Raw genomic sequence first — 20,662 nt, forward strand, 5'->3', positions numbered from 1 at the left:
CAACTCTTTTTATTCTACAAATTTAATCATCTTTTTTAACCATAGCAAGGTAATAACAAAAACTTAAATGTAGTAGAATTTAGAAAACTTTCCAGTGCAGCTGATTTTGCACTGGTCCATGCACCGGTGACAACACTATCGTTACGAAACATATCGCATGAAATTTCTTCACAGTCTTGTGCAATAACTGGGACTCAGCTTTTTGATTCTCAACTCAGCAACTGCTTTTCTGTTATATAGCGTAAACATTGTCTTTTAAGTAAAAAAATTCAAGCAGCACATGAAATGCCGCTATGGAGGTGAATGGAGTTCGTCTAGAATTATGCAGACGCTGTCTGCTGACTACGTGTCTTTAGAAATGGGGTCCCCCCTAACTAGACAGTATGGCTGCAACCTCATAAAACGGGCGGAGCCCATCCACGAAGTCTCAGTTTCTATGTTTAATCCAGCTCTAATCAGATTCCAGGTCTAGGGTCTGTTGGGCTAGAGACCCTAAATCTGAAAACAAGTGCTACGCAAAGTCTCGGATCCGAAATAGCCTCGGATTCGGACTTCCTTTTAAGATCTCGACCAACGCGTGTCAATGGACATGTTTGCAATGTCAAGAAGACTGACAGACTAAACCTTCTGGACCAAAGGGGACTTTAAATGGCCATCGTGAACGGCGATTACCGGTCTCACAGAAATCCGTCTTACCGGAAGCGGAGAAAAGCAAATAGGCAAAACCGTTCTTGCTCTGGTCTGTAGGGAGTATGAGAAGGAGTATGTAGGGAGTATGGTCTGTAGGGAGTATGAGAAGGCCAACGCAATTAAACGAGGCCAATTGCGTTTGCCTTGCACTAATTAGTCTGACAAGAGAGGCATTACTCTTTCATAAAGCAATATCAGACAGACTAATGATGATCCCTTTGAACACAAGCATGGCAAGGCGACTATCTACCGACCACCAATTCCGACGACAGAACCAAGGAAGAGTTCTACTCTGTTCTTACCAGATATCTCACGACTCTTCTCGGTAACTTCGACGTGAAAGTGTGTGATAATATGGGTGTTTGTCGCTGCACAATTGGTTCTGTATCCCCTCGATCCACTTGGCGAAAATGGCCAGTCGCCTGCTTGAAATACGCTGACCTCATGACCTTGTTATCGCAAACATCTACTTTCAATGCAAAACTGTCCACCAGTGCAAATGGTATAGTAATAACGGTTGCACAAGGAAGATGATTGACTAAATCGTTACCTCTAAAGACTGGACATCACCGCTGAAGAACTGCAGAACTTATATACCAGCAGAACTCAAAAATTCATATCACAGGCTTGTGTCTGCCAAAGGCCAGGTTCGCCTCCAAGCACAACGATCGGAAAGAAGGCCAGTCACTGCAGACAATGGAAAACTTGAGGAGGCAAATAATCACCTGAAGTACAGTATTGAGGTATCAAATCGCATGGAGCTTCTAGGCACATTTAGTAGCAGCGAAGATGCCGGGAAGTATTTTAAATCGTAGAGGAGCAAAGCAGCACAACTGCTGCTTAGCAAGAGAAGTTTTCTGAAGAAATCGTGGCTAACTAATGAAACGCTGCAGGCCACAAAGCAAAGACAGAGGGCAAGATTCCTTAGGGATATGACCATTTATCGAAGGCTTAATTAGTTTGTTGCAAGGGAAGCCGAAGGCAAGGCCTGGTTCCACCAGAAAGTAAAGTGAGCAAGTCATCAAAGGAGTAGTTATTAAGTCGCCCCACCTGATTTCTGTAGTAAAAATGTGGATAAGTTACTAAAGGAGCTTTACTTGTGCATATAGTTTTGAGATACCCAGTATATTTCGACTAAAAATTATACACAAGACCCGAGAGCTATGTTCAATATTCAATAAGTTCCTTATAAAAAACGTAAAAAAAGATTTAACACATTTGAAACTGAAGAAAAAAGTTACATTATACCATTTTAAGTATCTAAAGAAAATTAGACAATAAAGAAAATTAGAGAATTGTCTGCATGATACAAAAAGCATGTAACTCATTAGAAAAACTGCTTAAAGGGCTAAAACAGCCGAAGACAACCGTAGCTTCATTTCTTTAGAGCAATAACTTCATTTCTTATGCACAAACTAAGACCACAGAACAAATATTTTTGTAATTTCATTTCCCTTTGAAAACTTGAGGCGAATTTGATAAGATAAGATGGTCAAAGATGCTGCCAATCAAAGCCAATAAAACTTTTTGAAAAAATTGGCGTTTCTCCAAGTCAACATTCACAAGTCTTTTGGTAACAATTAAAAACATAATCTAGGCGGTGTCTTGGCACTCTATTGACGGGGTGCTACCATTGGCTTCTAAATTCCAAATGGCAGCTCCAACAGTAATAAACATTCGGATTCTACAAGAAAAGAGAAGTATATTTTTACATATGGACAATCCCTAACTACCATATGCAGTGCTCCCCTGGCAACCATCGAGTGCACGCCATAGAGGCAGAACCAGAAACACCATTAATCGAACGTACCAGACAGATGTGCGAAACATAAACACCTCAATCCAGCCTCAGTTGGAAGATATACTGGCAGCAGGAAATTTGCGGGAAGATCGGCGGCACCTTCTTGATGCCCTGGGTGGCTCTGAAGGCACAGACAGATTTAAGGTCTAACGCTTTCTTCTTTAATGTTGCAAAAAAAAAGAAAAAAAAGAAGAAAAAGCACAAAACTTTAAAGCTTTTTAACTTTTACTGTTTACTGTTTATTTGATTAATTCAACATAACAAACAACATATACCCCCAACAGAGAGCAAAGCTCGTAAAATTGGGTATTAATAATAAAAAAAATTAAAAAAAACAAAACAAAAAAAAACATTTTCTCATCATAACAAAAGAGAGAAAGAAAAAAAACCTGGTTCAAGAAAAAAACAAAAAACATAACAAACATAAAGAAAACAAACGCTGGACAAGTGAGGCACGGAAGGCTATCCCAACATGGGTAACAAATATAAAAAAAAAAAAAAAATAATAATAATAAAAAAATTTATATTCCAACATCACAGGTCAATACATAATTTTAATATTTTCTTCCTTAGAACTGATATTTGCCGAAATGACTCAATTTGAATTCTATCTTTCAGCTTATATTTATTTGAAATAAATGGTATTTGGTATCTAATTGAAAATCTAGATCTTTCACAATTAACAAAGGGAATTCGATATGTTCCAGAACACCTATGAGCCGAAGGAGGGGGCAGAATCAACAGAGATTTTTCATAAAAATAACTACTAGGATCATGTATTTTAAAATGCCATATTGATATATTAAGTTCTCTTATGTGTTTCAGATCTAATAAATTCAAGAAAAGAAATAATGTTTCATTTTCCGATGCATCTCTAAGTTTTGATGGACGATGTAAAAAATTTCCAAGTATTCTCACTGCTTTATTTTGAAGGATCTGTAGGGGTTTTATATGCATCCAAAAAGTATTTAAATAAATAATTGTGCAATAATTTAAATAAGGAGCAATCAAAGAATGATAAATTATTTTTAAAATTGAAAATGGAAAAACATGTTGCAAACGATACATAGACCCAATATTTTGCGAAAATTTCACCCTTAAATAATCAATATGAGTTTGAAATGACAAAAGGGGATCAATAAAAACTCCTAAATAACGATATGATTGAACTCTACGTATTTTATGCTCACCAACTTGAAGCTCCTGACATGAAATTTTTTTAGTAGCACGTTTTGAATGACCAAAAACCATAAATTCAGTCTTCTTAAAATTCGGTACTAAATAATTAGATACAAACCATCGATTAACTGAACTAACAGTTTGACTTTTGACTTGAGAATATTTGGAATTTCTTAAAACAAACTCTGCTTCAATTTTAAAGTAGAACATAAACATTAAAAGCTATGTATGTTTTTAAATTCAAATTTCGAATACGTTTCTAGTGAGCCCCATGAAAAGGCAAAGGGAACCCAGCAACTCTTTTTTTTTCACATGGACCCCAACCAATTTAATTTTTAACACCCCCTTCACAGCCCAATGAATAGTCACTAAATAATTATTCGTTTAAATATGCAATTTTAAATATTTAGTCTTTCAAGATGCTGAGTGTAACCAGAATAAGAAGAACAAGACTCCGTATAGCAGATCAATTAGTTTCTGGCGTTCACATTACACATAATCGTTGATCCGTTTGTTTTCCCATAAATTTTGCGTCAGTGCATTCTTGATGTTTTAGATTTTCAAGAATGAATTTTATTTCCTACAGGATCGTTTACTTATTGACACATGAAAAAAAAGTAAATTACGTGAAAATATTGGAAATGTCCTAAGCTTAGCATGCAAAGAAAAGAGATCACGAAACAACAAGCAAATTTTTAACTATATTTTTAGAGGTGTCGAACAAGTGACATTTTCCAGAAAACTCAGGTGGTGTATTCAAAGCGCGGTGATATCAAATTAAAGGACTCAGATCTGATCTTACTAACAGAGTGGAGAAGTTTGGATATTATTTGGATTACAAGGATGATAGGTGAGTTGATCCGAGACAAAAATAGAGTACTTCTCAGGCCTTGGGAAGTTTGCCGTTGAGTTGTAAAGATTAGAAACGCGTATAAAAGAATAGTGATTTAAGACAAAGTTCTGGTTTAGTCACCAAAGTATTGGTATGCTGGAGAAAGTTTTTAATGAATCAAAAAGCAGTTGAATTTGACAGCAAAATTACGAGACTGTAAAACTGGTAACGGTAGATTGGTATATATATATATATATATATATATATATATATATATATATATATATATATATATATATATATATATATATATATATATATATATATATATATATATATATATATATATATATATATATATATATATATATATATATATATATATATATATATATATATATATATATATATATATATATATATTATATATATATATATATATATATATATATATATATATATATATGTGTGTGCATTTAAAAAAAACAACAACACAGGAATCTGAGCCAACTGCTCAGAAGACTGAGCTTTTTCATAATTATTCCGCTATTTTAATATTTATGTCGTTACAAGCGACGGTTTTAATAATGCAAATATTCTACAGAGTTTCAAAAAGAAAACTTACCATTCTCTTTGAATTTGAGAATATTTCTTGAAATTTCAATAAGAAAGGAATCCAATTCACCCCGGTTCCAATCATCAAACACCTAAACAGAAGAAAATGGATATAAAAAGAAGCATAAAAATTAATAGCTTTAAAAGTACTTCTCTAATTATAACCAAATACAAACAACAAAACAGCAAGCATGAGATCAATTAACGGCACTAAATTTGAAATCTCGAAGCCTAATTCGAAAAAAAAACTATTGTAATAAACATAACAGATAAAAAACATGATGCTGTTTTCTATAATGCTCTTGTCAATACTACAGAGGGCTTAGAAGTTAAAAGTACATTCCCGTTTAGGATGAGGGGCAGGGGACCAGACAACTTTTTGGGGTGGGGAGGGGGGATTGTATTTACAGGTACCTATTTTTAATTTCCCCAGAACGCAGAATAACCAATCGCCCTGCTAGTTATTAACTCAACTGTTGGTGATGGTGAAGACACGGGAGATTCAAACTAATTCATAAGCGGCCGTCTGGTGAAAATTACTATATTTGGTACAGATTACGGGCATGGGCGTAGGGAGGGAGGGAAGCTGCCCCCCCTAGACCTTCAAATTTACATTACATATGGCTGAAAAAGCAGATGGTTTGGAAAAAGCAGTTGATAAAACTCCATCACACTATCGACTGCCCCCCCCTAGACAATATGCTGCCTAATGCTGCCTAGACCCATGATTACGGGTATGACTATCACTCAGTCCAATACAGAAGTCTACCGAAATTAAATAAAAAAACTAGTTTTTTTTAACTGAAAGTAAGGAGCAACCTTAAAATTTAAAACGAACAGAAATTATTACGTATATGAGAGGGTTCGCCAACTAGTCAATACCTCACTCTTTACGCTAAAGTTGGAATTTTGTTCCAATTCTTTAAGAATGACCCCTGAATAACAAAGGCCGTTTAATTAGAATAGATAGCTCTTTTAAAGTACTAAAAAAAACTTTGACTATGAGGCGAACCCACTCATATACGTAATAGGCTAATTTTTGTTCGTTTCAAGTTTTAATGTTGCTCCTTACTTTCAGTTGAAAAAACTTGTTTTTTTATTTAATTTCTGATCGTTTTTTAAATAATACTGGGAACTCCGGCGTCCCCTTCATAGAAATGTCCCTAAAAACATACTTCCATGTGACCCCCTCCTCCGACCCCCCCCCAAACCAGAAAAAATCCTTCCTGAAAAAGTCTGTATACTTCCCAATAACCAATACTATATGTAAACAAGGGGCAAATTTCATAGCTTGAAGTCCTTCCCCTGGGAACTGTGAGGGATTAAGTCATCCTCAGACATATTTATTAAATGTTCGACTATGCTGAACAAAATGGCCATCTCAAAATTTTTATCGGGTGACTTGGGGGAAAAATGTGCGTGGGAGGGGGCCTAGTTGCCCTCCATTTTTTTGGTCACTTAAAAAGGACAATAGATACTTTAAATTTCCGTTCGAATGAGCCCTCCCACGATATTCTAGGACCACTGGGTCGATACGATCACCCCTGGAAAAAAAAAAAAAAAAAAAAAAAAAAAAAAAAAAACAACGATGATCTTTCTTCTGGCAAAAAATACAAAATTCCACATTTTTGCAGATAGGAGCTTGAAACCTCTACAGTAGGGTCTTCTGATACGCTGAATTTGATGGTTTGATTTTTATCAAGATTATATCACTTTTAGGGGGTGTTCCTCCTTTTTTCAAAACCAGGCTCGTAACTTTCGATGGGTTAGACTAAACTTGCTAAAACTTATATATTTGAAATCAGCATAAAAATCTGATTTTTTTATGTATCTACTGGTATCAAAATTCCGTTTTTATCGTTTCGGTTACTATTGAGCTGGGTCGCTCCTTGCTTACAGTTCGTTACCACTAACAGTTTGAAACAATATCAGGGATAAAAATCCACATAGAAATTTATTTTGTCAATGGAAACTGATAAAGTTCATTCAACACTTTTTTGGACATGACAGATGGTTTGACTAACTTTAAACATCCCTCTCAAGTGTGTTTGACAAACTTTATACTTTCTTGTTTGATTAAAAGGCTCAACTAATTGGAAAAAAAAGAATGAGAAAAAAAATAATTAGCGGACAAGATCATTGAAAACCTCACAAGCACTAATCACATTCACAGACGATAATGGTACTTCTTTTTTCTTTGCATAATAGGCAAACAAACTACCGTTTGGCAATCTAGTCTCCCCTCTTTTTTTCAGGTTCAATTAGTAGCCTATTGTCAGTCAGTAGTAAAGGGACTGAATTAATTAAACAAAAGTAAATAAAGTCTAAAAGGAAAAAGATAGAATACCCAAGTGAATACAAAACAAGAAGCAAAGTGAAAGACATCTCTTTCGTTTCTACCGATGTACCGATGTCCGTGTCTTCCTACCACAGTTCATATAATTATCCAGTAAGCTTATCGCAGATCATTTCTGGTCTTCGTTCTCGGTGCGAACAAAAAGCTCCTCCTGCTTCTTTCTGTATTAGCGGGTTAGTCTGTTTCCGATTGTTTCCAACAAAGTGCATTATTCGTAATAGCGGGTTTCCACTTGTTTCCGATTATATCACAGTCCGACCTGTCTACCCGTGAATAGATCTGATGCCGCCTATGTTTCTATCTGCAAAAACGTTCTCTGGAGCACTCGCACCTTGGTCCGGGTTTTTATAATGGGTGAGATAGGGAAAGATCATACTGGATAATTATATAAACTGTGCTTCCTACCAACTTAATTAATCAAACTATAACTGATTTAACCTATCTAGTTATATTTCAAATCTTATTATGAAAAGCACCAAGCATTATTTTCTTTTTCGATGATTTCGTTTTCATTCAGAAAATTATATTTATTGTATACCTACCTTCTTTTTTCCAATGACTCCAATGAAATCTCTTTTGGAACTGATAGATATTAGAGAGTAAAAAACCTTAAATATGAAGAAAATAAATTGACCTGAGCAAATGTTATGAAATAGGAAGTATAGAACATATCGGAAGTTTCAAAGGCAGTATATTTGCATAATTGCTAATTTGGCACATATTGGGATGTGTAATGGACCACTATTTTCCTTTTTTTATTAGTTAGCTTCCTGTATGATTTATTTGATTGAAAAATGAATCTATGCGTTATATCGTGAAAAATCACTAAATTTAGAAAAAAAACTCCTTAAAAAATACCCCTTAAAAAATCCAGAAGACTTGTAAAAATCCCTAAAAACCCCCAAATCTCTTAATGAAAAAGTTTGCCCCTAACAGACCTGAAAATCCCCATTATACGGGGAAAATCCCTATAATGGAAACACTGTTTGCGATGCCTCATGTCCTCCCATTGACCCCATTTCGGAATATGTTTACAGCTACTGATAAAACGACTATTAGATCCGTATATTTTCGTTTTGCGAAATATCTCTTGTGTATACCCCTATGGGCAAGAAACAAAAGACTAGTGTCAGCCTACGGGTTAACTGAGCCACTAACCGCGGCCGAGCAGCGTCGTGGTCGTTATTCTTCTAGGCTTGATAGGACAAACAGCCTCCATCCTGCTATGTGTTAGTAGAAATATTTGAATCTATTCTTGGTAGTGTAGTTTTCTTTGTGAGTATGTTTTTCTTTATTTTGTTTCTGTTGTCTTCTTATCTACTCCATATTAAACCCTTGTTTTTTGGGGCAATATAGATATCGATTGATTGAATAGGCAAACAAACTACCGACAATCTATTCTCCCCATTTTTTTTCAAGTTCAATTAGTAGCCTATTGTCAGCCAGTAGTAAAGGGAGTGAATTAATTAAAAAACAGTAAAAAACGTCTAAAAAGGAAATAGATAGAATACCAAAGTGAATACAAAACAAGAAATAGACTGGAAGACTTTTCTTCCGTTTCCACAAGAGCCATTACCAATGTCCATCCCTCTGAAATCAATAAAAATAAACATAAATACTTTCAAATGATTATTTTCTCATACTTTACTCATTTCCTCTTGATTCATTCGCAGTGCGTCTTTCAACAATGAATAAGCTTCGCATATGAGCTGCATATCACCGTATTCAATACCATTATGAACCATCTTCACAAAATGACCAGCTCCTCCATCACCAACCCAATCACAACATGGTTCACCGTCGGCTTTAGCCGCAATGCTCTGGAATACAAAGATTTTGCAGGTTTTAGAATAGAGTAATAACACATGTACGGGGAAACAACTACGCGTCACTAACTCTAAAACTACAATTTTTTTTTTAAACAAACTATCAACAAAAAGTGCAAAAAAGTACACAAGCAGTCAAACAAATCAAAATACCATATAATAATACAAAAATAAACAATAGAAAATGACCAAGAGTAGTGAAGTCAATCTACGAAAAAATAATTGGGGGGGGGGGGGTTGTTAAAATATATTTTTAAATATCTAGATGGGGACAAGAAGTCTATGGGAGCGGAAAGATTATTACCGAATAAACTAAGTCTGAGGGTCTTGAAGTATATAAATTTCTTTGGAACCGTATGCCTAATCCAATTCTTCTGCTTTCAAGTGCTAGGATTACCTTCCTTGAGGATGTATGGGCTTTAATCATTAGTTAGCAATAGGAGCAATACAGATAATACGCCCGTTTCTAACCTCGGAGGAATTTTTGTTCTGAATAATTCTTATTGATTCCCTAGTCTGCTTAAGTGACGACTGTCCAAAATCTAAACACGGTGCGCTAATTCCTCTTGGTTTTAAACAAAATTATCATTAAGATTACTCAAAATAATAGTTATCAATTCCGAATCAAATTTAAATGGCCATTCCCGTGTATGGGCATGATTGCCCCTACGCCGGCGACCATGATGCATTATCTTCAGTTAGATTGATGTACCAAATGGTGAAGTTTCTAAATCGTAACATTTTCATTTTTAATCTGTGCTCGTTGAAAACTTACTAGAACCATCTTTTCAACATATCCTTTGAAACTTCAATCTGCAACTGATTAATACTTGTTTCTGTACAGTGAACTGTTTGATCTTGAAGAAAGAAACAACGAGATTCTTCAACGATTCAAAAAAAAGCAGATAATGTTCAAAAAGATAATTTAATAATTATACTGATTTCCACGCACCAATCGTCAGATGAACGTATGTCAACAGTTGTGTGGTGTTAGGCAGGGCTCCCAAGGCGTCATCAAAGTTTATTAAGTTTTTGATAAAATTGTGCACCACAAACTTAGTCCCGCTCACACAAGAACTTCACCTTTTTGAGTTCACAGCAATTTTTCATAGCAAATAGATGAATTAATTGGACATGCTTCTATTGTAACTGAACCCCAAGCAACTGAACCCCTGCAACTAAACCCCCGTATAACCGAACCCCCGTGCAACTGAACCCCCGTGCAACTGAACCCCCGTGCAACTGAACCCCCGTGCAACTGAATCCTCGTGCAACTGAACCCTCGTGCAACTGAACCCTCGTGCAACTCAACCCCCGTGTAACTGAACCCCCATGCAACTCAAGCCCCGTATAACTGAACCCCCTTGCAACTGAACCCCGTGCAACTGAACCCTCGTGCTACTGGACCCCCTTTAACTGGACCCTCGTGCAACTCAGCCCCATTTAACTAAACCCCCATGTAACTGAACCCCCACGTAACTGTAACTGTGTGTAACCACGTAACCATGTAACTGTGTGTTAACAGAACACAACTGATGAGCGAAAAAAGATGAAAGAGAGGGGTAATACCGAACTCTCAGCTACCATTCTTGGGAGAAATCTGACAGTTTATAAGTTACCACGGAATTCCTGTGTTGTTTTAAACTCACTTTTCGGTGAATAGGCAGCGTGGCGGCAGAGTGCACCTGGCGACGATAAACCACATCAGTCCAGTTTTTGTCAGGAAAAAATTACTCAGTAATAATTTATTGCTCCCGCTAGCATTATGCGCCTCTAGGTCCGGGCTTAGGGACCTAGTGGTAAATCCAGGCCTGAGCGTGCATATATTTCCTTTTGATGAATTGACTTTCCCTTTAAGCACTCTCTGAAAGTTCCAACTTAATACAAAAATCCCCTTTTCGAGATACGCAATTTTGAAAATCTGCATGCACATAGTGTCTTTTGATTTAGTTCAAGTTCCACCTCATATACCTCATTCTGTCAAATTTTCAACTTGATATGCGTAGTCTTAATAATGCTAGTTTAATAGTAGCAGAGGTCGTAGTAGGAGCAGTAGAAGTAATAATAGTGTTGAATTAGTAGTAGTAATAGCAGTATTAATAGCAGTAGTAGCAGGTAGATGCCCCAGAAGTTTCATCTTGATACGCTAAGCTGTTCCAAAAAAAATTGCTGATACACCTGTATCAGCAATCTCTATGTTATTGCAAGTTACCAATTGTTCAAATTTAAGGTTTTTATAGAAGGGTTTTTATAAAACTTTGAAGGAGGCTCATTCGATTGGAAATTGAAAGTTCAAGTTCAATTTCGAAGAATCAAGGTAATCACAGGACAATCAGCCTTTCCCTCTTAACCGACATCCCCCCCCCCAAATACATCCGATCAAAAAAAAATTAACATTTTGTTCAAAATAGTCTGAAGATCAAATAGCCATGCATTTGGGGTTAACGACCCCACCAGAAGCATCTGGGGCAAGGGCTGTAAGTTAAGCTAGTTGCTCATTGCTAATACATAAGGTTTTTGTAGAAAAATTTTTGTATGAACTTTGGGGAGAGGGGGGGGGGGGGCTCACTCGATTGGAAATTAAAATTTCCAGTGCACTTTTTCAGAGTTAAAAGTGATCGGGAGGGCTTCCACCCCACCCTATTTTTCCCCTAAATACATCGGATCTAAATTTTGGGACAGTCATTTTATTTAAAACAGTTTAAAGGTTAAATAACTATACCATAGTTAAATAACTATGGTTCATAAATCATAACCCTATTGTGCTTTACCCAATGTAAGTGCGGTGGTTGAGTTGCACGAGGGTTCAGGTAAACGGGCTTCAGTTGCACGGGGGTTAAGTTGCACAGGGGTTCAGTCGCACGGTGGTTCGGTTATACGGGGGTTCAGTTACAAGGTGGTTCAGTTACACGGGGGTTCAGTTACAGGGGTTCAGTTACTTGGGGTTCAGTTACACGCACACTTTTGTCTAACCTTTTTTTGTACTATCCCATTATGCAGGCCTCTCGGGTTAATAACTACAGAGTAGGCAATGATAAAATCCGTTTTTGACGTCTTAACTGTTATAGAGTAGGCAATGATGGCAAGGTTTTCATTGCGTATACGATATTAAACTGTGTTTTTTGGGGTTTGGGGGGGAGGTACCTAGGTTAGGTTACGTATTTAATATATGCAATACTTTACCCCCCACCCCCCCCCCAACCCCCCTAATGTGCAAATATATAGCCCAAATTTGTTTCTAAACTATTATACATTCATCCTATTCTATTTTATTTCATTAGCATTAACCATACTTGACTTTTTAGAGAGGCCCGCATAATGGGATAGTACTTTTTTTACCAAGCAAAATATATAAACAAGTATACACTATTATATATGTGTACACTTTTTTTGTGTAGTTTATTTGATATTTCCCACAAGTCTTTTGCTATTGACTGGACTCTGCGGAATTTCTTGAAAAGGTTGAACAAAGTTCAATTTTATTCCGACAGCAATAAAGTTAACAAAGTTATGCAAGGAAAACGGTTTATTAACTTTATGGACAGCTTTATTAACTTTATTGACGCCATGAAAGCCCCGCATTACTCATGTACTTGAGTGTGAAGGATATTCTTAGGTGAATTTTAACATGGAAATAGTCCAATCGGCTTCTAAACAATTGTTAGGTTCTTGATGGCGAAAAGGTTCTTTTATAATTTCTGGAAAATACTACCCATTTTTGGGGAATATCTTTAACAATGTATAAACATAAGTAAATTAATACCGTTACCATCAATAACAGCAAAACTAAAAGACATACCCACCCCACTTTGCGGCCTAACACCCCCAAAGATATTTGCGTGGGAATTGAATTCCAACAATTGTATTCTCGTGATTAAGAAGCTTAATTAAAATATGCTTTTATTATCATTACCAACTTATTAGTACATGATAGAGTGCTAGCGTATTTAAAATAAAAAGTAAACACATGAAGAGTATTATTTTTATCGTTATTGACTTTAATTGTCAAAATGATTACTTGACTAGATTCATCGGTAAATTTTTTTTTATTTTTTCTTAATTGATAGTCTTTTTTTCTTTTAAGAAAAAAGACCGTTTTTCCAAGCTGTTGCTTTGAACTTTTGTTCAAAGACCAACCAATCGTGCAAGTCCAACTAATTAGGTAAAAATACTATTTCTTTTGTGTGCAGTACAGCAATTCAAAAACCTAGCTTCACTCTTCCAATTAAATCCCTTCCAGTCTAGTGATTCGTACAATCAATCAAGAGCAGACAAATGACATCATTAAAAAAGAGGTACGGTGATGGCATGTCCCTCCCTTCCCTAAGGCTTTAAATACCAACATTTAAGGTGCTAAACCTTAAAAGAATAAGACATAAATATATACCCATGGATTCAAAGCATTTAAAGATATGAAAACTTCCTTAAAACATACTGGCAAATTATCAAATGCCAGCTTAATTTCAACCATTTATGGACTATGAAGCAGAATTATCTAGAAATTTGCTGCTTTTCCCCTTCACATTCCCAAAGGCGTAGCTCGAGTTTTCAGCAGCCGGGGACAATGTCGTTTTTGCCCCCCACCACCCACCCCACTACCGCTATAAGTACTGGTGCATTATACCTAACACAGCGCTATAGACTGTCCAAGGAATGCAGACATGGAGACCCGTTAAACGGGTATTTGCTATCTAAATTGATCGCAAAGCGTGGTTTCTCATTGAATTTGCAATATTTAAACTGTTGTTTTTATGCTATGCTTTACCCCCCCCCCCCTAATGTACAAATGTATAGCCCAAATTTGTTTCTAAACTATTATATAATCATCCTATTGTATTTTATTTCATTAGCATTAGCCAAACTTGACTTCTTTCGTGTGTTAGGTATAATGCACCAGTACCAAGCTACATAATTAGATCATAATAATGGCAAAAAAACACATCAGCTTGGCACCACTACGAGACTGCACCCAGCGACAGCCGTCCCCCTTGCACCGCAAGTAACGCCACTGCACCTTCCCTCAATTGATCTAAACATATTTTTGACTAATTTATCTTATTCCTTAGAATAAAATATTTATCTCATCCTAGCACTATTTGATTGTAGGGTGAGCAACCTCCTTATTTTCTGTTTTTTATACCATTAGCCAAGGCCGTATCCAGGGGGGGGGGGGTTACCCAGTTTGAACCCCCCCCCCAAAATTTTTTACCGAGTCGAAAATAAGTCGAAAATTAGTAAAACCTAGGTAAAAATCAGTAAAATTAGTCGAAAACTGAGTAAAAAATTAGTAACCCCCCCCCCCACGAAAAAAATCCTGGATCCGCCCTTGCCATTAGCCTAAGCAATGGGTCTGAAGTCATTATTGCATTTTCCCTGTGTAAAAAATCACGTCTCTCTCTTTATATACATACATATCTGTATATATATATATATATATATATATATATATATATATATATATATATATATATATATATATATATATATATATATATATATGTATATATTGCACGTTCAACTTCCGCATTCTTCAAGGAAACTGCTTAATTCCCCATTCATAGACGGCCGTTCCTTTATCGGTAAAACACTAAACAAGGTGAAGATATGCAGCCTTCGTTGAATTTAATAAAAAAAGGATATCTTTGAACTGAAAGTAAGGAGCAATATTAAACCTTGAAGCAAATAGAAATTACTCCGTATATGTGGGGGGGCTGCCCCCTCCTCAATTCCTCACTCATTACGCTAAAGTTTTTTAGTAATTTAAAAAAGCTCTTTATTCCAATTGAACGGCCATTGCGTTTCAGGAGTCATTCTTAATGATTAGGACAAAAAGTCAAACTTCAGCGTAAAGATTGAAGGATTAGCAGGGGGCAGCCCCCTCATATGCGGAATAATTTCTATGTATTTTTCTAAGTTTTAATGATGCTCCTTACTTTCGGTTGAAAAAACCTGTTTATCTAAATTTAATTTCAGACCGTTTTTTAAATAATGCCAAGAAATCTGTGGAAAATCCCCCCCCACACAAATACTCCCGGACAGTGCCCTCCTCACTCGAAATTCCCTGCAGACACTACCCTCGGAGAATTCTCCCTACTTTCATCGTTTTTCAAATCATGTCGGAAATCCCCTTTCCGTTGAAAAAACTGCCCTTGGAGAATCCCTCCTACAATGGAAAGTTCCTCCCACGGAAAATTTTTCCCGTGGAAAAATCCCCCTAAAATACTGCCTCTGCACATAAAATTGAGTAGCCATAGAGAAAGTAAGACAAACAGGCTAAAAAGAATTCCGAATTATGAATTCTGGTAAATACTCCCCGTGTAAATTTTTCCACGGACACTTTCCTCCCCACGGAACCGCGACTCTCATTTACGCAACAATCCTGTGAAATTATTCACAATAGAATACCACCAGAACCACTATTTTCAAAAACTGGACAACTACTCTCAAGTTCGAGCTAATTTACTTTTTAAAGCTAATTGCAATAGGCTATGGGCTTATTTTCAAAATTTAATTTTTCCTTGCTCTATTACTTTGCTGGAGGGGAGAAGCAACGGAGAAGGTCATTTGCAAACACATTCCCATACCATAATTCAGGATATACAGGTCGATCCCTGAAAGTTCAACTTACCTACCACAGCAACTTTTCGAATTAGCTATAAGCTTGTCTTCTCTAAAGCATAGCATATATTAAATACGTAACCTAACCCAACCTAGGTACCTTTTAGTCCCCCTAAACCCCAAAAAACTGAAGTTTAAATATAGTTCCCGGAGTGAGAAACCCTTCACAAACCTGTTTATCAATAGCATTTTTGACATTTCGATGCTGTCTTTTATCGCACACTTACTGGATTCTACGCGAGTACTTTTTTTTGTTTTTAGTCGTTAGAACACAACAAATACTAATCCAATAATAAAGACCTTCTTTAATCAATGAATTAAAACAAATTAATTGTTTTTAATTTGCTACAATAGCTTCTTCATTAACAGACCAAGAAAAGAAAGAAGCGAATATTTGCAGCAAATATACTAATCTAATTCATTAATGATTCAGTGAAAGTGAAAATATTACACAACCAGGCAGTCGATGAAAAACTAATTACTACTCTCATGAATATAACCTTAACCCACGAGCATTTCATAACAAGAAAAACTACAAAGCATTTTCATAAATAATTGAGAATGATACTCTACTGATCTAATCTTAGAACAACTCTTATCACTGATCTCAACTACTGTCATTAGATCAGGTTATGTCCTTGAAATCTTTCGATGGGGTAGGCACGACAGCTAATTTCTATAAATGAAAACTAATTATTTTGTTATTATTTTAGTTCCAAGAGAACGGATAGCAATTATATTCACACAACGAACTAAATTGTAGTTAATGATAATAGTTAATTGAACCAAGTACAAATAGTTAATGATAAATTCTGCAACACACAGGACATTCATATAAAAAAAAAAAAAGATTTTCTCGAACTTCCGAAAGTTAAAATGGTCTATTAGTTTACCAGATTATTTATTTCAAATTCAGGAATGATCTAGTAATATCATACTGCCATAAGTAAATGATTAGATGACGTTGCAATCTCATTTGTCGCATGACACTGTAAATAAATTGAGTTCTCCAAAAGCTGAAACACAAAAACAAACCTGAATCTAGGCCTTATGACCAGGGGCGTCGTTTGGAGGGGGCAAGGGGGGGGCAGTTGCCCCCAATAATGTGGAGAAAAAATTATTAAATCCTATACACTTGAATATTCAGATATGGACCCCTCTTGCCCCCCCCCCCAATAAAATGCTGGATATCACCCTTGCTTATGACCAAATGGTCTGTTTTTTTTCTGGAATGGTCAGGTGCGACAACATAAGTAAATCTCACACCTAAACTACCGAGAAGTTTTGCTTTCATTCGATTTTTTTTTTAGAAGGAGAAAAGAATCAATTACCCAACCTCTTTGGTATTTGGACAATAGCAGAGACGCAATGCGACTCACAATCGAGGTGCGTACAGCAATTCCGTCAAGTCCATTTTCTAACAACAGTAGAATGATCTTTGTTAGAAAAATGCTAACGAATCTGGTTTTAAGCAAGAAGGTGATTGGGCGACTTTTTGACTATTTTGGAGTTTCACAGTTAAGTTATTCAGAAGTTTTTGTCTGAGAGTGCCCTTCAATTTCAAGATGGATAAAATTGTGTGATTTAGATAAGGTTCTTGATGCTGATGCTCAGTAGCCCATTGCGCAGGTTGCTGCTCATCTGCCTCCTCTGTTACCAAGATATGAACAATACAGGTCCTTAAAACGGAATTTGCCCACACGATGGAATGCAACATGTAGTATAATGCAAAGTATTATTCAATACAAAGGCCCTCTGGCAAGTGTTTTGTGTAAAATTGGGAAACCTGACCTTGCTCTAGATGATGAGGAATATGAACTGATACGTGACCTGCTGTCTACAATCAAATTTTTCTACTACGGTCGAGGCTATTGAGGGAGAATTCTTTCCCATCCTAAATGTTGCTCTGCTCTATCGGGGCCTTCTAAAAGTTCACCTTGAAGAGCAAACAAATGATAGCAGCTGTATTTTGCTTCTGAAAGAAAAGATGAGGAAACAGTTTGACTTTCGCTTCCCATCTGTGGGACAGCTGCACTTTTGGACTTCGAAACATTGAAAATACTTGGAAACTGATTACCGTCTGAACCTTCTTGATGGTTCACTGACAAGAATCGAATTCTTGTTCAAAATGGTTAATATTCTAGTGCTAGAGACTGACAGCAGGTACTTTATCGCATCTCCTTTGAACGGAATTTGTCCAATCAACACTCCAGGTTCCTAAAGTTAAACTTCTGGTAAGCCTTTCAGTGCAGTCGAAATTTCGTTTGTACAAAGAGGAGAGGGCCGTCAAAAAGCTTGAAGAAGAGGCTCTAATCTCTGCTGCTGTCAGTGGATCAGCTACCCCAATCAGTTGTGTGAATATGGCTATTGGATTTTTTTCAGAAAAGCAGAAACGATAAATCTCCTCATGATCATACATAAGAAAAAGGAGCCTGCTTGATCAGATAAATGTGTGTGAGCAATGATGAAGAACAGGATAAAAATGATGATGTGATTTGGCGTCAATTCAATTTATATCTGGCCTTGGCAGCCCATGCCAGAAGATGATCCTGTCCTAGTTGATGCAATCAATCAAACCATTCCCTTATGAGAAATATATTCTATTCAGTTGTCATGGATTGTAGCTTTGGCAAGAAAAGTTCTATCGTTGCCGGCAACAAGTGCCGCAGCAGAAAGGGTTTTCAGTGGTGCAGGACTAATTGTCACTGCTATGCGTTCTATTTTGGGTCCACACCCTGTAAACAAGCTTATTTTTATACATGATAACTACAAGCTTGTTAAAGATTTAAAGTGCTAGAGTTTATTTCCAGCTAAGTGTTTTGATTTTTTAACACAGGTTCCTTAAACTGCCTGAGGATTGATAAAATAGGGAATTTATAACTTAATGAAAGATCTTAAGCCGAGCTGGCCAGCCATGACAAAAACCAACAGAGAAAAATCAGTGAAAAAAATATAAATAAAAATAAAATAAAATAAAAAAAAAATTGGCCGTTGAGGCCAATGGGTAGTTTCTTTAGTTCTGGTAAGGATTTAAACTGGGGAAATTTAGTAAGTGGGGTACATAAAATTCCGTGTTCTTGCGGGAAGTTCTATATTGGTAGGACTCACTAACAATTTGTTGAAAGATTTATTGAACATCGAAATTCAATAGAAAAAAATCCACAATTAAGCAAGCCTCCGGAAACTTACCAAAACGATTTGCTTCAATAATAGCTAATAAAAGGATTATTTCGCAACAGAATAGTTAAATTAATTTCCAGTTTTTTTTTATTTTTCCTCAGTTGCTCTGCTGTTCTCACTGAGGTAACTCCATAATAGCATCTTTTCCCTACGTGGATCAGTTTGCGCCAGTTGTATATATATATTTTTTTTTGGTGGTAGTTTTATTGGGTTTTTAGTTTTAGCTTTTTTTTTATCTTGTTCCTCTTGTGTTTCTTTCTTGCTGAAGACGCCTTGTTTAAATACAGGCGAAATATTCGCGTTGTTTTACATTTGTCGTTTCTTTTCTCTCCACTCGCCGAAGTCTCGTTTTTTTTTTCACTGAGATTTTTCTCTCTGTTGGTTTTTAAAACTTAATTCAAATTAAATTCTAAAATTTAAAGCCAGAATTAAAAATTTAATAATAAATTTAATAATAAAATTATAAAGAATGCTTTTCTTTATAAGATGATGCCTCTTTTTACATAAAAGCTTTTCTTTACAGAATGTTGCTTCTTTTTCTTCTTACACCTGGGAACGGACTCTTGTATTATATCCTACACGTAAGTATAACTTCGATCGTTTGATATACTTACCCACCATGTTCAAGCACGTCCAGATCCACAATACCTTAATTGCTAAGATGGGAAGGACAAAAAATAAGCTATTTCATTCTCAAAGGCGTAGGTCAAAATAGTTAATTTTAGTTTCTGTTGCGTAGAGAGTGAGAGGTTGAGGGATAGGGTATTCAAAGAAGTGGAATGCAGGTTGCAAGACCAGGAAATTCGAACATAAAATAAGATATCACATCAGATTCTATTGATGGTTCATAAATAATTTAAGTTTTAGAGCTTAATTTGAATTAAATTTTGAATTACCTATTTTGTTGGATTAATTCAATTATCAGGCAGTTTAAGATCTCACTGTCGATCATTTGGATTAAAATAATATTTTTTAGAAGTTAAGATTGAAATCTCCTCCTTATTTTGTCCGAGGTTTGGTCATGGTAATGAAGCTAGAAAGGAATATTGTGGACCGAATTCCGATAAAAACGATACCCATTAAGCTTCCAAAACTTCTTAAAAGTAGCCACAAAAAACTCAAAAATAGAACAAACACCGATCAATTGACGGCGCACCACCAACAAATTTCGGCGTCGCATGCGGCGCGCCGCCGTAATCATATCCGACACCGCCAATTTTTATTTCGGCGCGGCTTTGGGGTCTAACTGGGACGGCTTATGCGTAACGCAGCAGAATCCCTAGTATCATTTAATGCAACGGAACATACTGAAAACTCTGCATTTTTTTTCGGAGAAGAACAAACATATTTTTTCGAATCCTTTTCACGAACAGTTTTCAGTCAAAAAGTAAACCGTCCTGGCCTTTTGGTTGGCGCGGTGGGTTGGGAATCCTTTGTCTGGGGGCTACGGGTTCGATTCCTGGCGTGGCCGGTTATTTGTTTTGGGACGGGGGTTGGTGACATGACTCGGTAAGCTCAGCCAGAGTCGACCCAGCTCTAAAGGGGTACCTGGAAAAATCTGGGGA

General features: G+C 36.3%; 1 protein-coding gene across 2 annotated transcripts in view; it reads right to left on the reverse strand.

Moving 5' to 3' along the window:
- Nucleotides 1-20,662, reverse strand: part of LOC148954055 (6-phosphogluconate dehydrogenase, decarboxylating-like) — a 66,782-nt gene that overhangs the window by 13,501 nt on the left and 32,619 nt on the right. For both annotated transcript variants that reach the window (XM_089085770.1, XM_089085769.1), the window contains exons 3-4: nt 9,117-9,293; nt 5,128-5,209 (exon numbers count right to left, since the gene is read on the reverse strand). In XM_089085770.1, coding sequence (XP_088941896.1) covers nt 5,128-5,209; nt 9,117-9,293 — 259 coding nt within the window. The remainder of the gene's footprint in view (nt 1-5,127; nt 5,210-9,116; nt 9,294-20,662) is intronic.

Source organism: Artemia sp. Qi Xiang Cuo, chromosome 3 (assembly GCF_049724085.1).
Source record: "Artemia sp. Qi Xiang Cuo chromosome 3, ASM4972408v1, whole genome shotgun sequence".
Lineage (NCBI taxonomy): Eukaryota > Metazoa > Arthropoda > Branchiopoda > Anostraca > Artemiidae > Artemia > Artemia sp. Qi Xiang Cuo.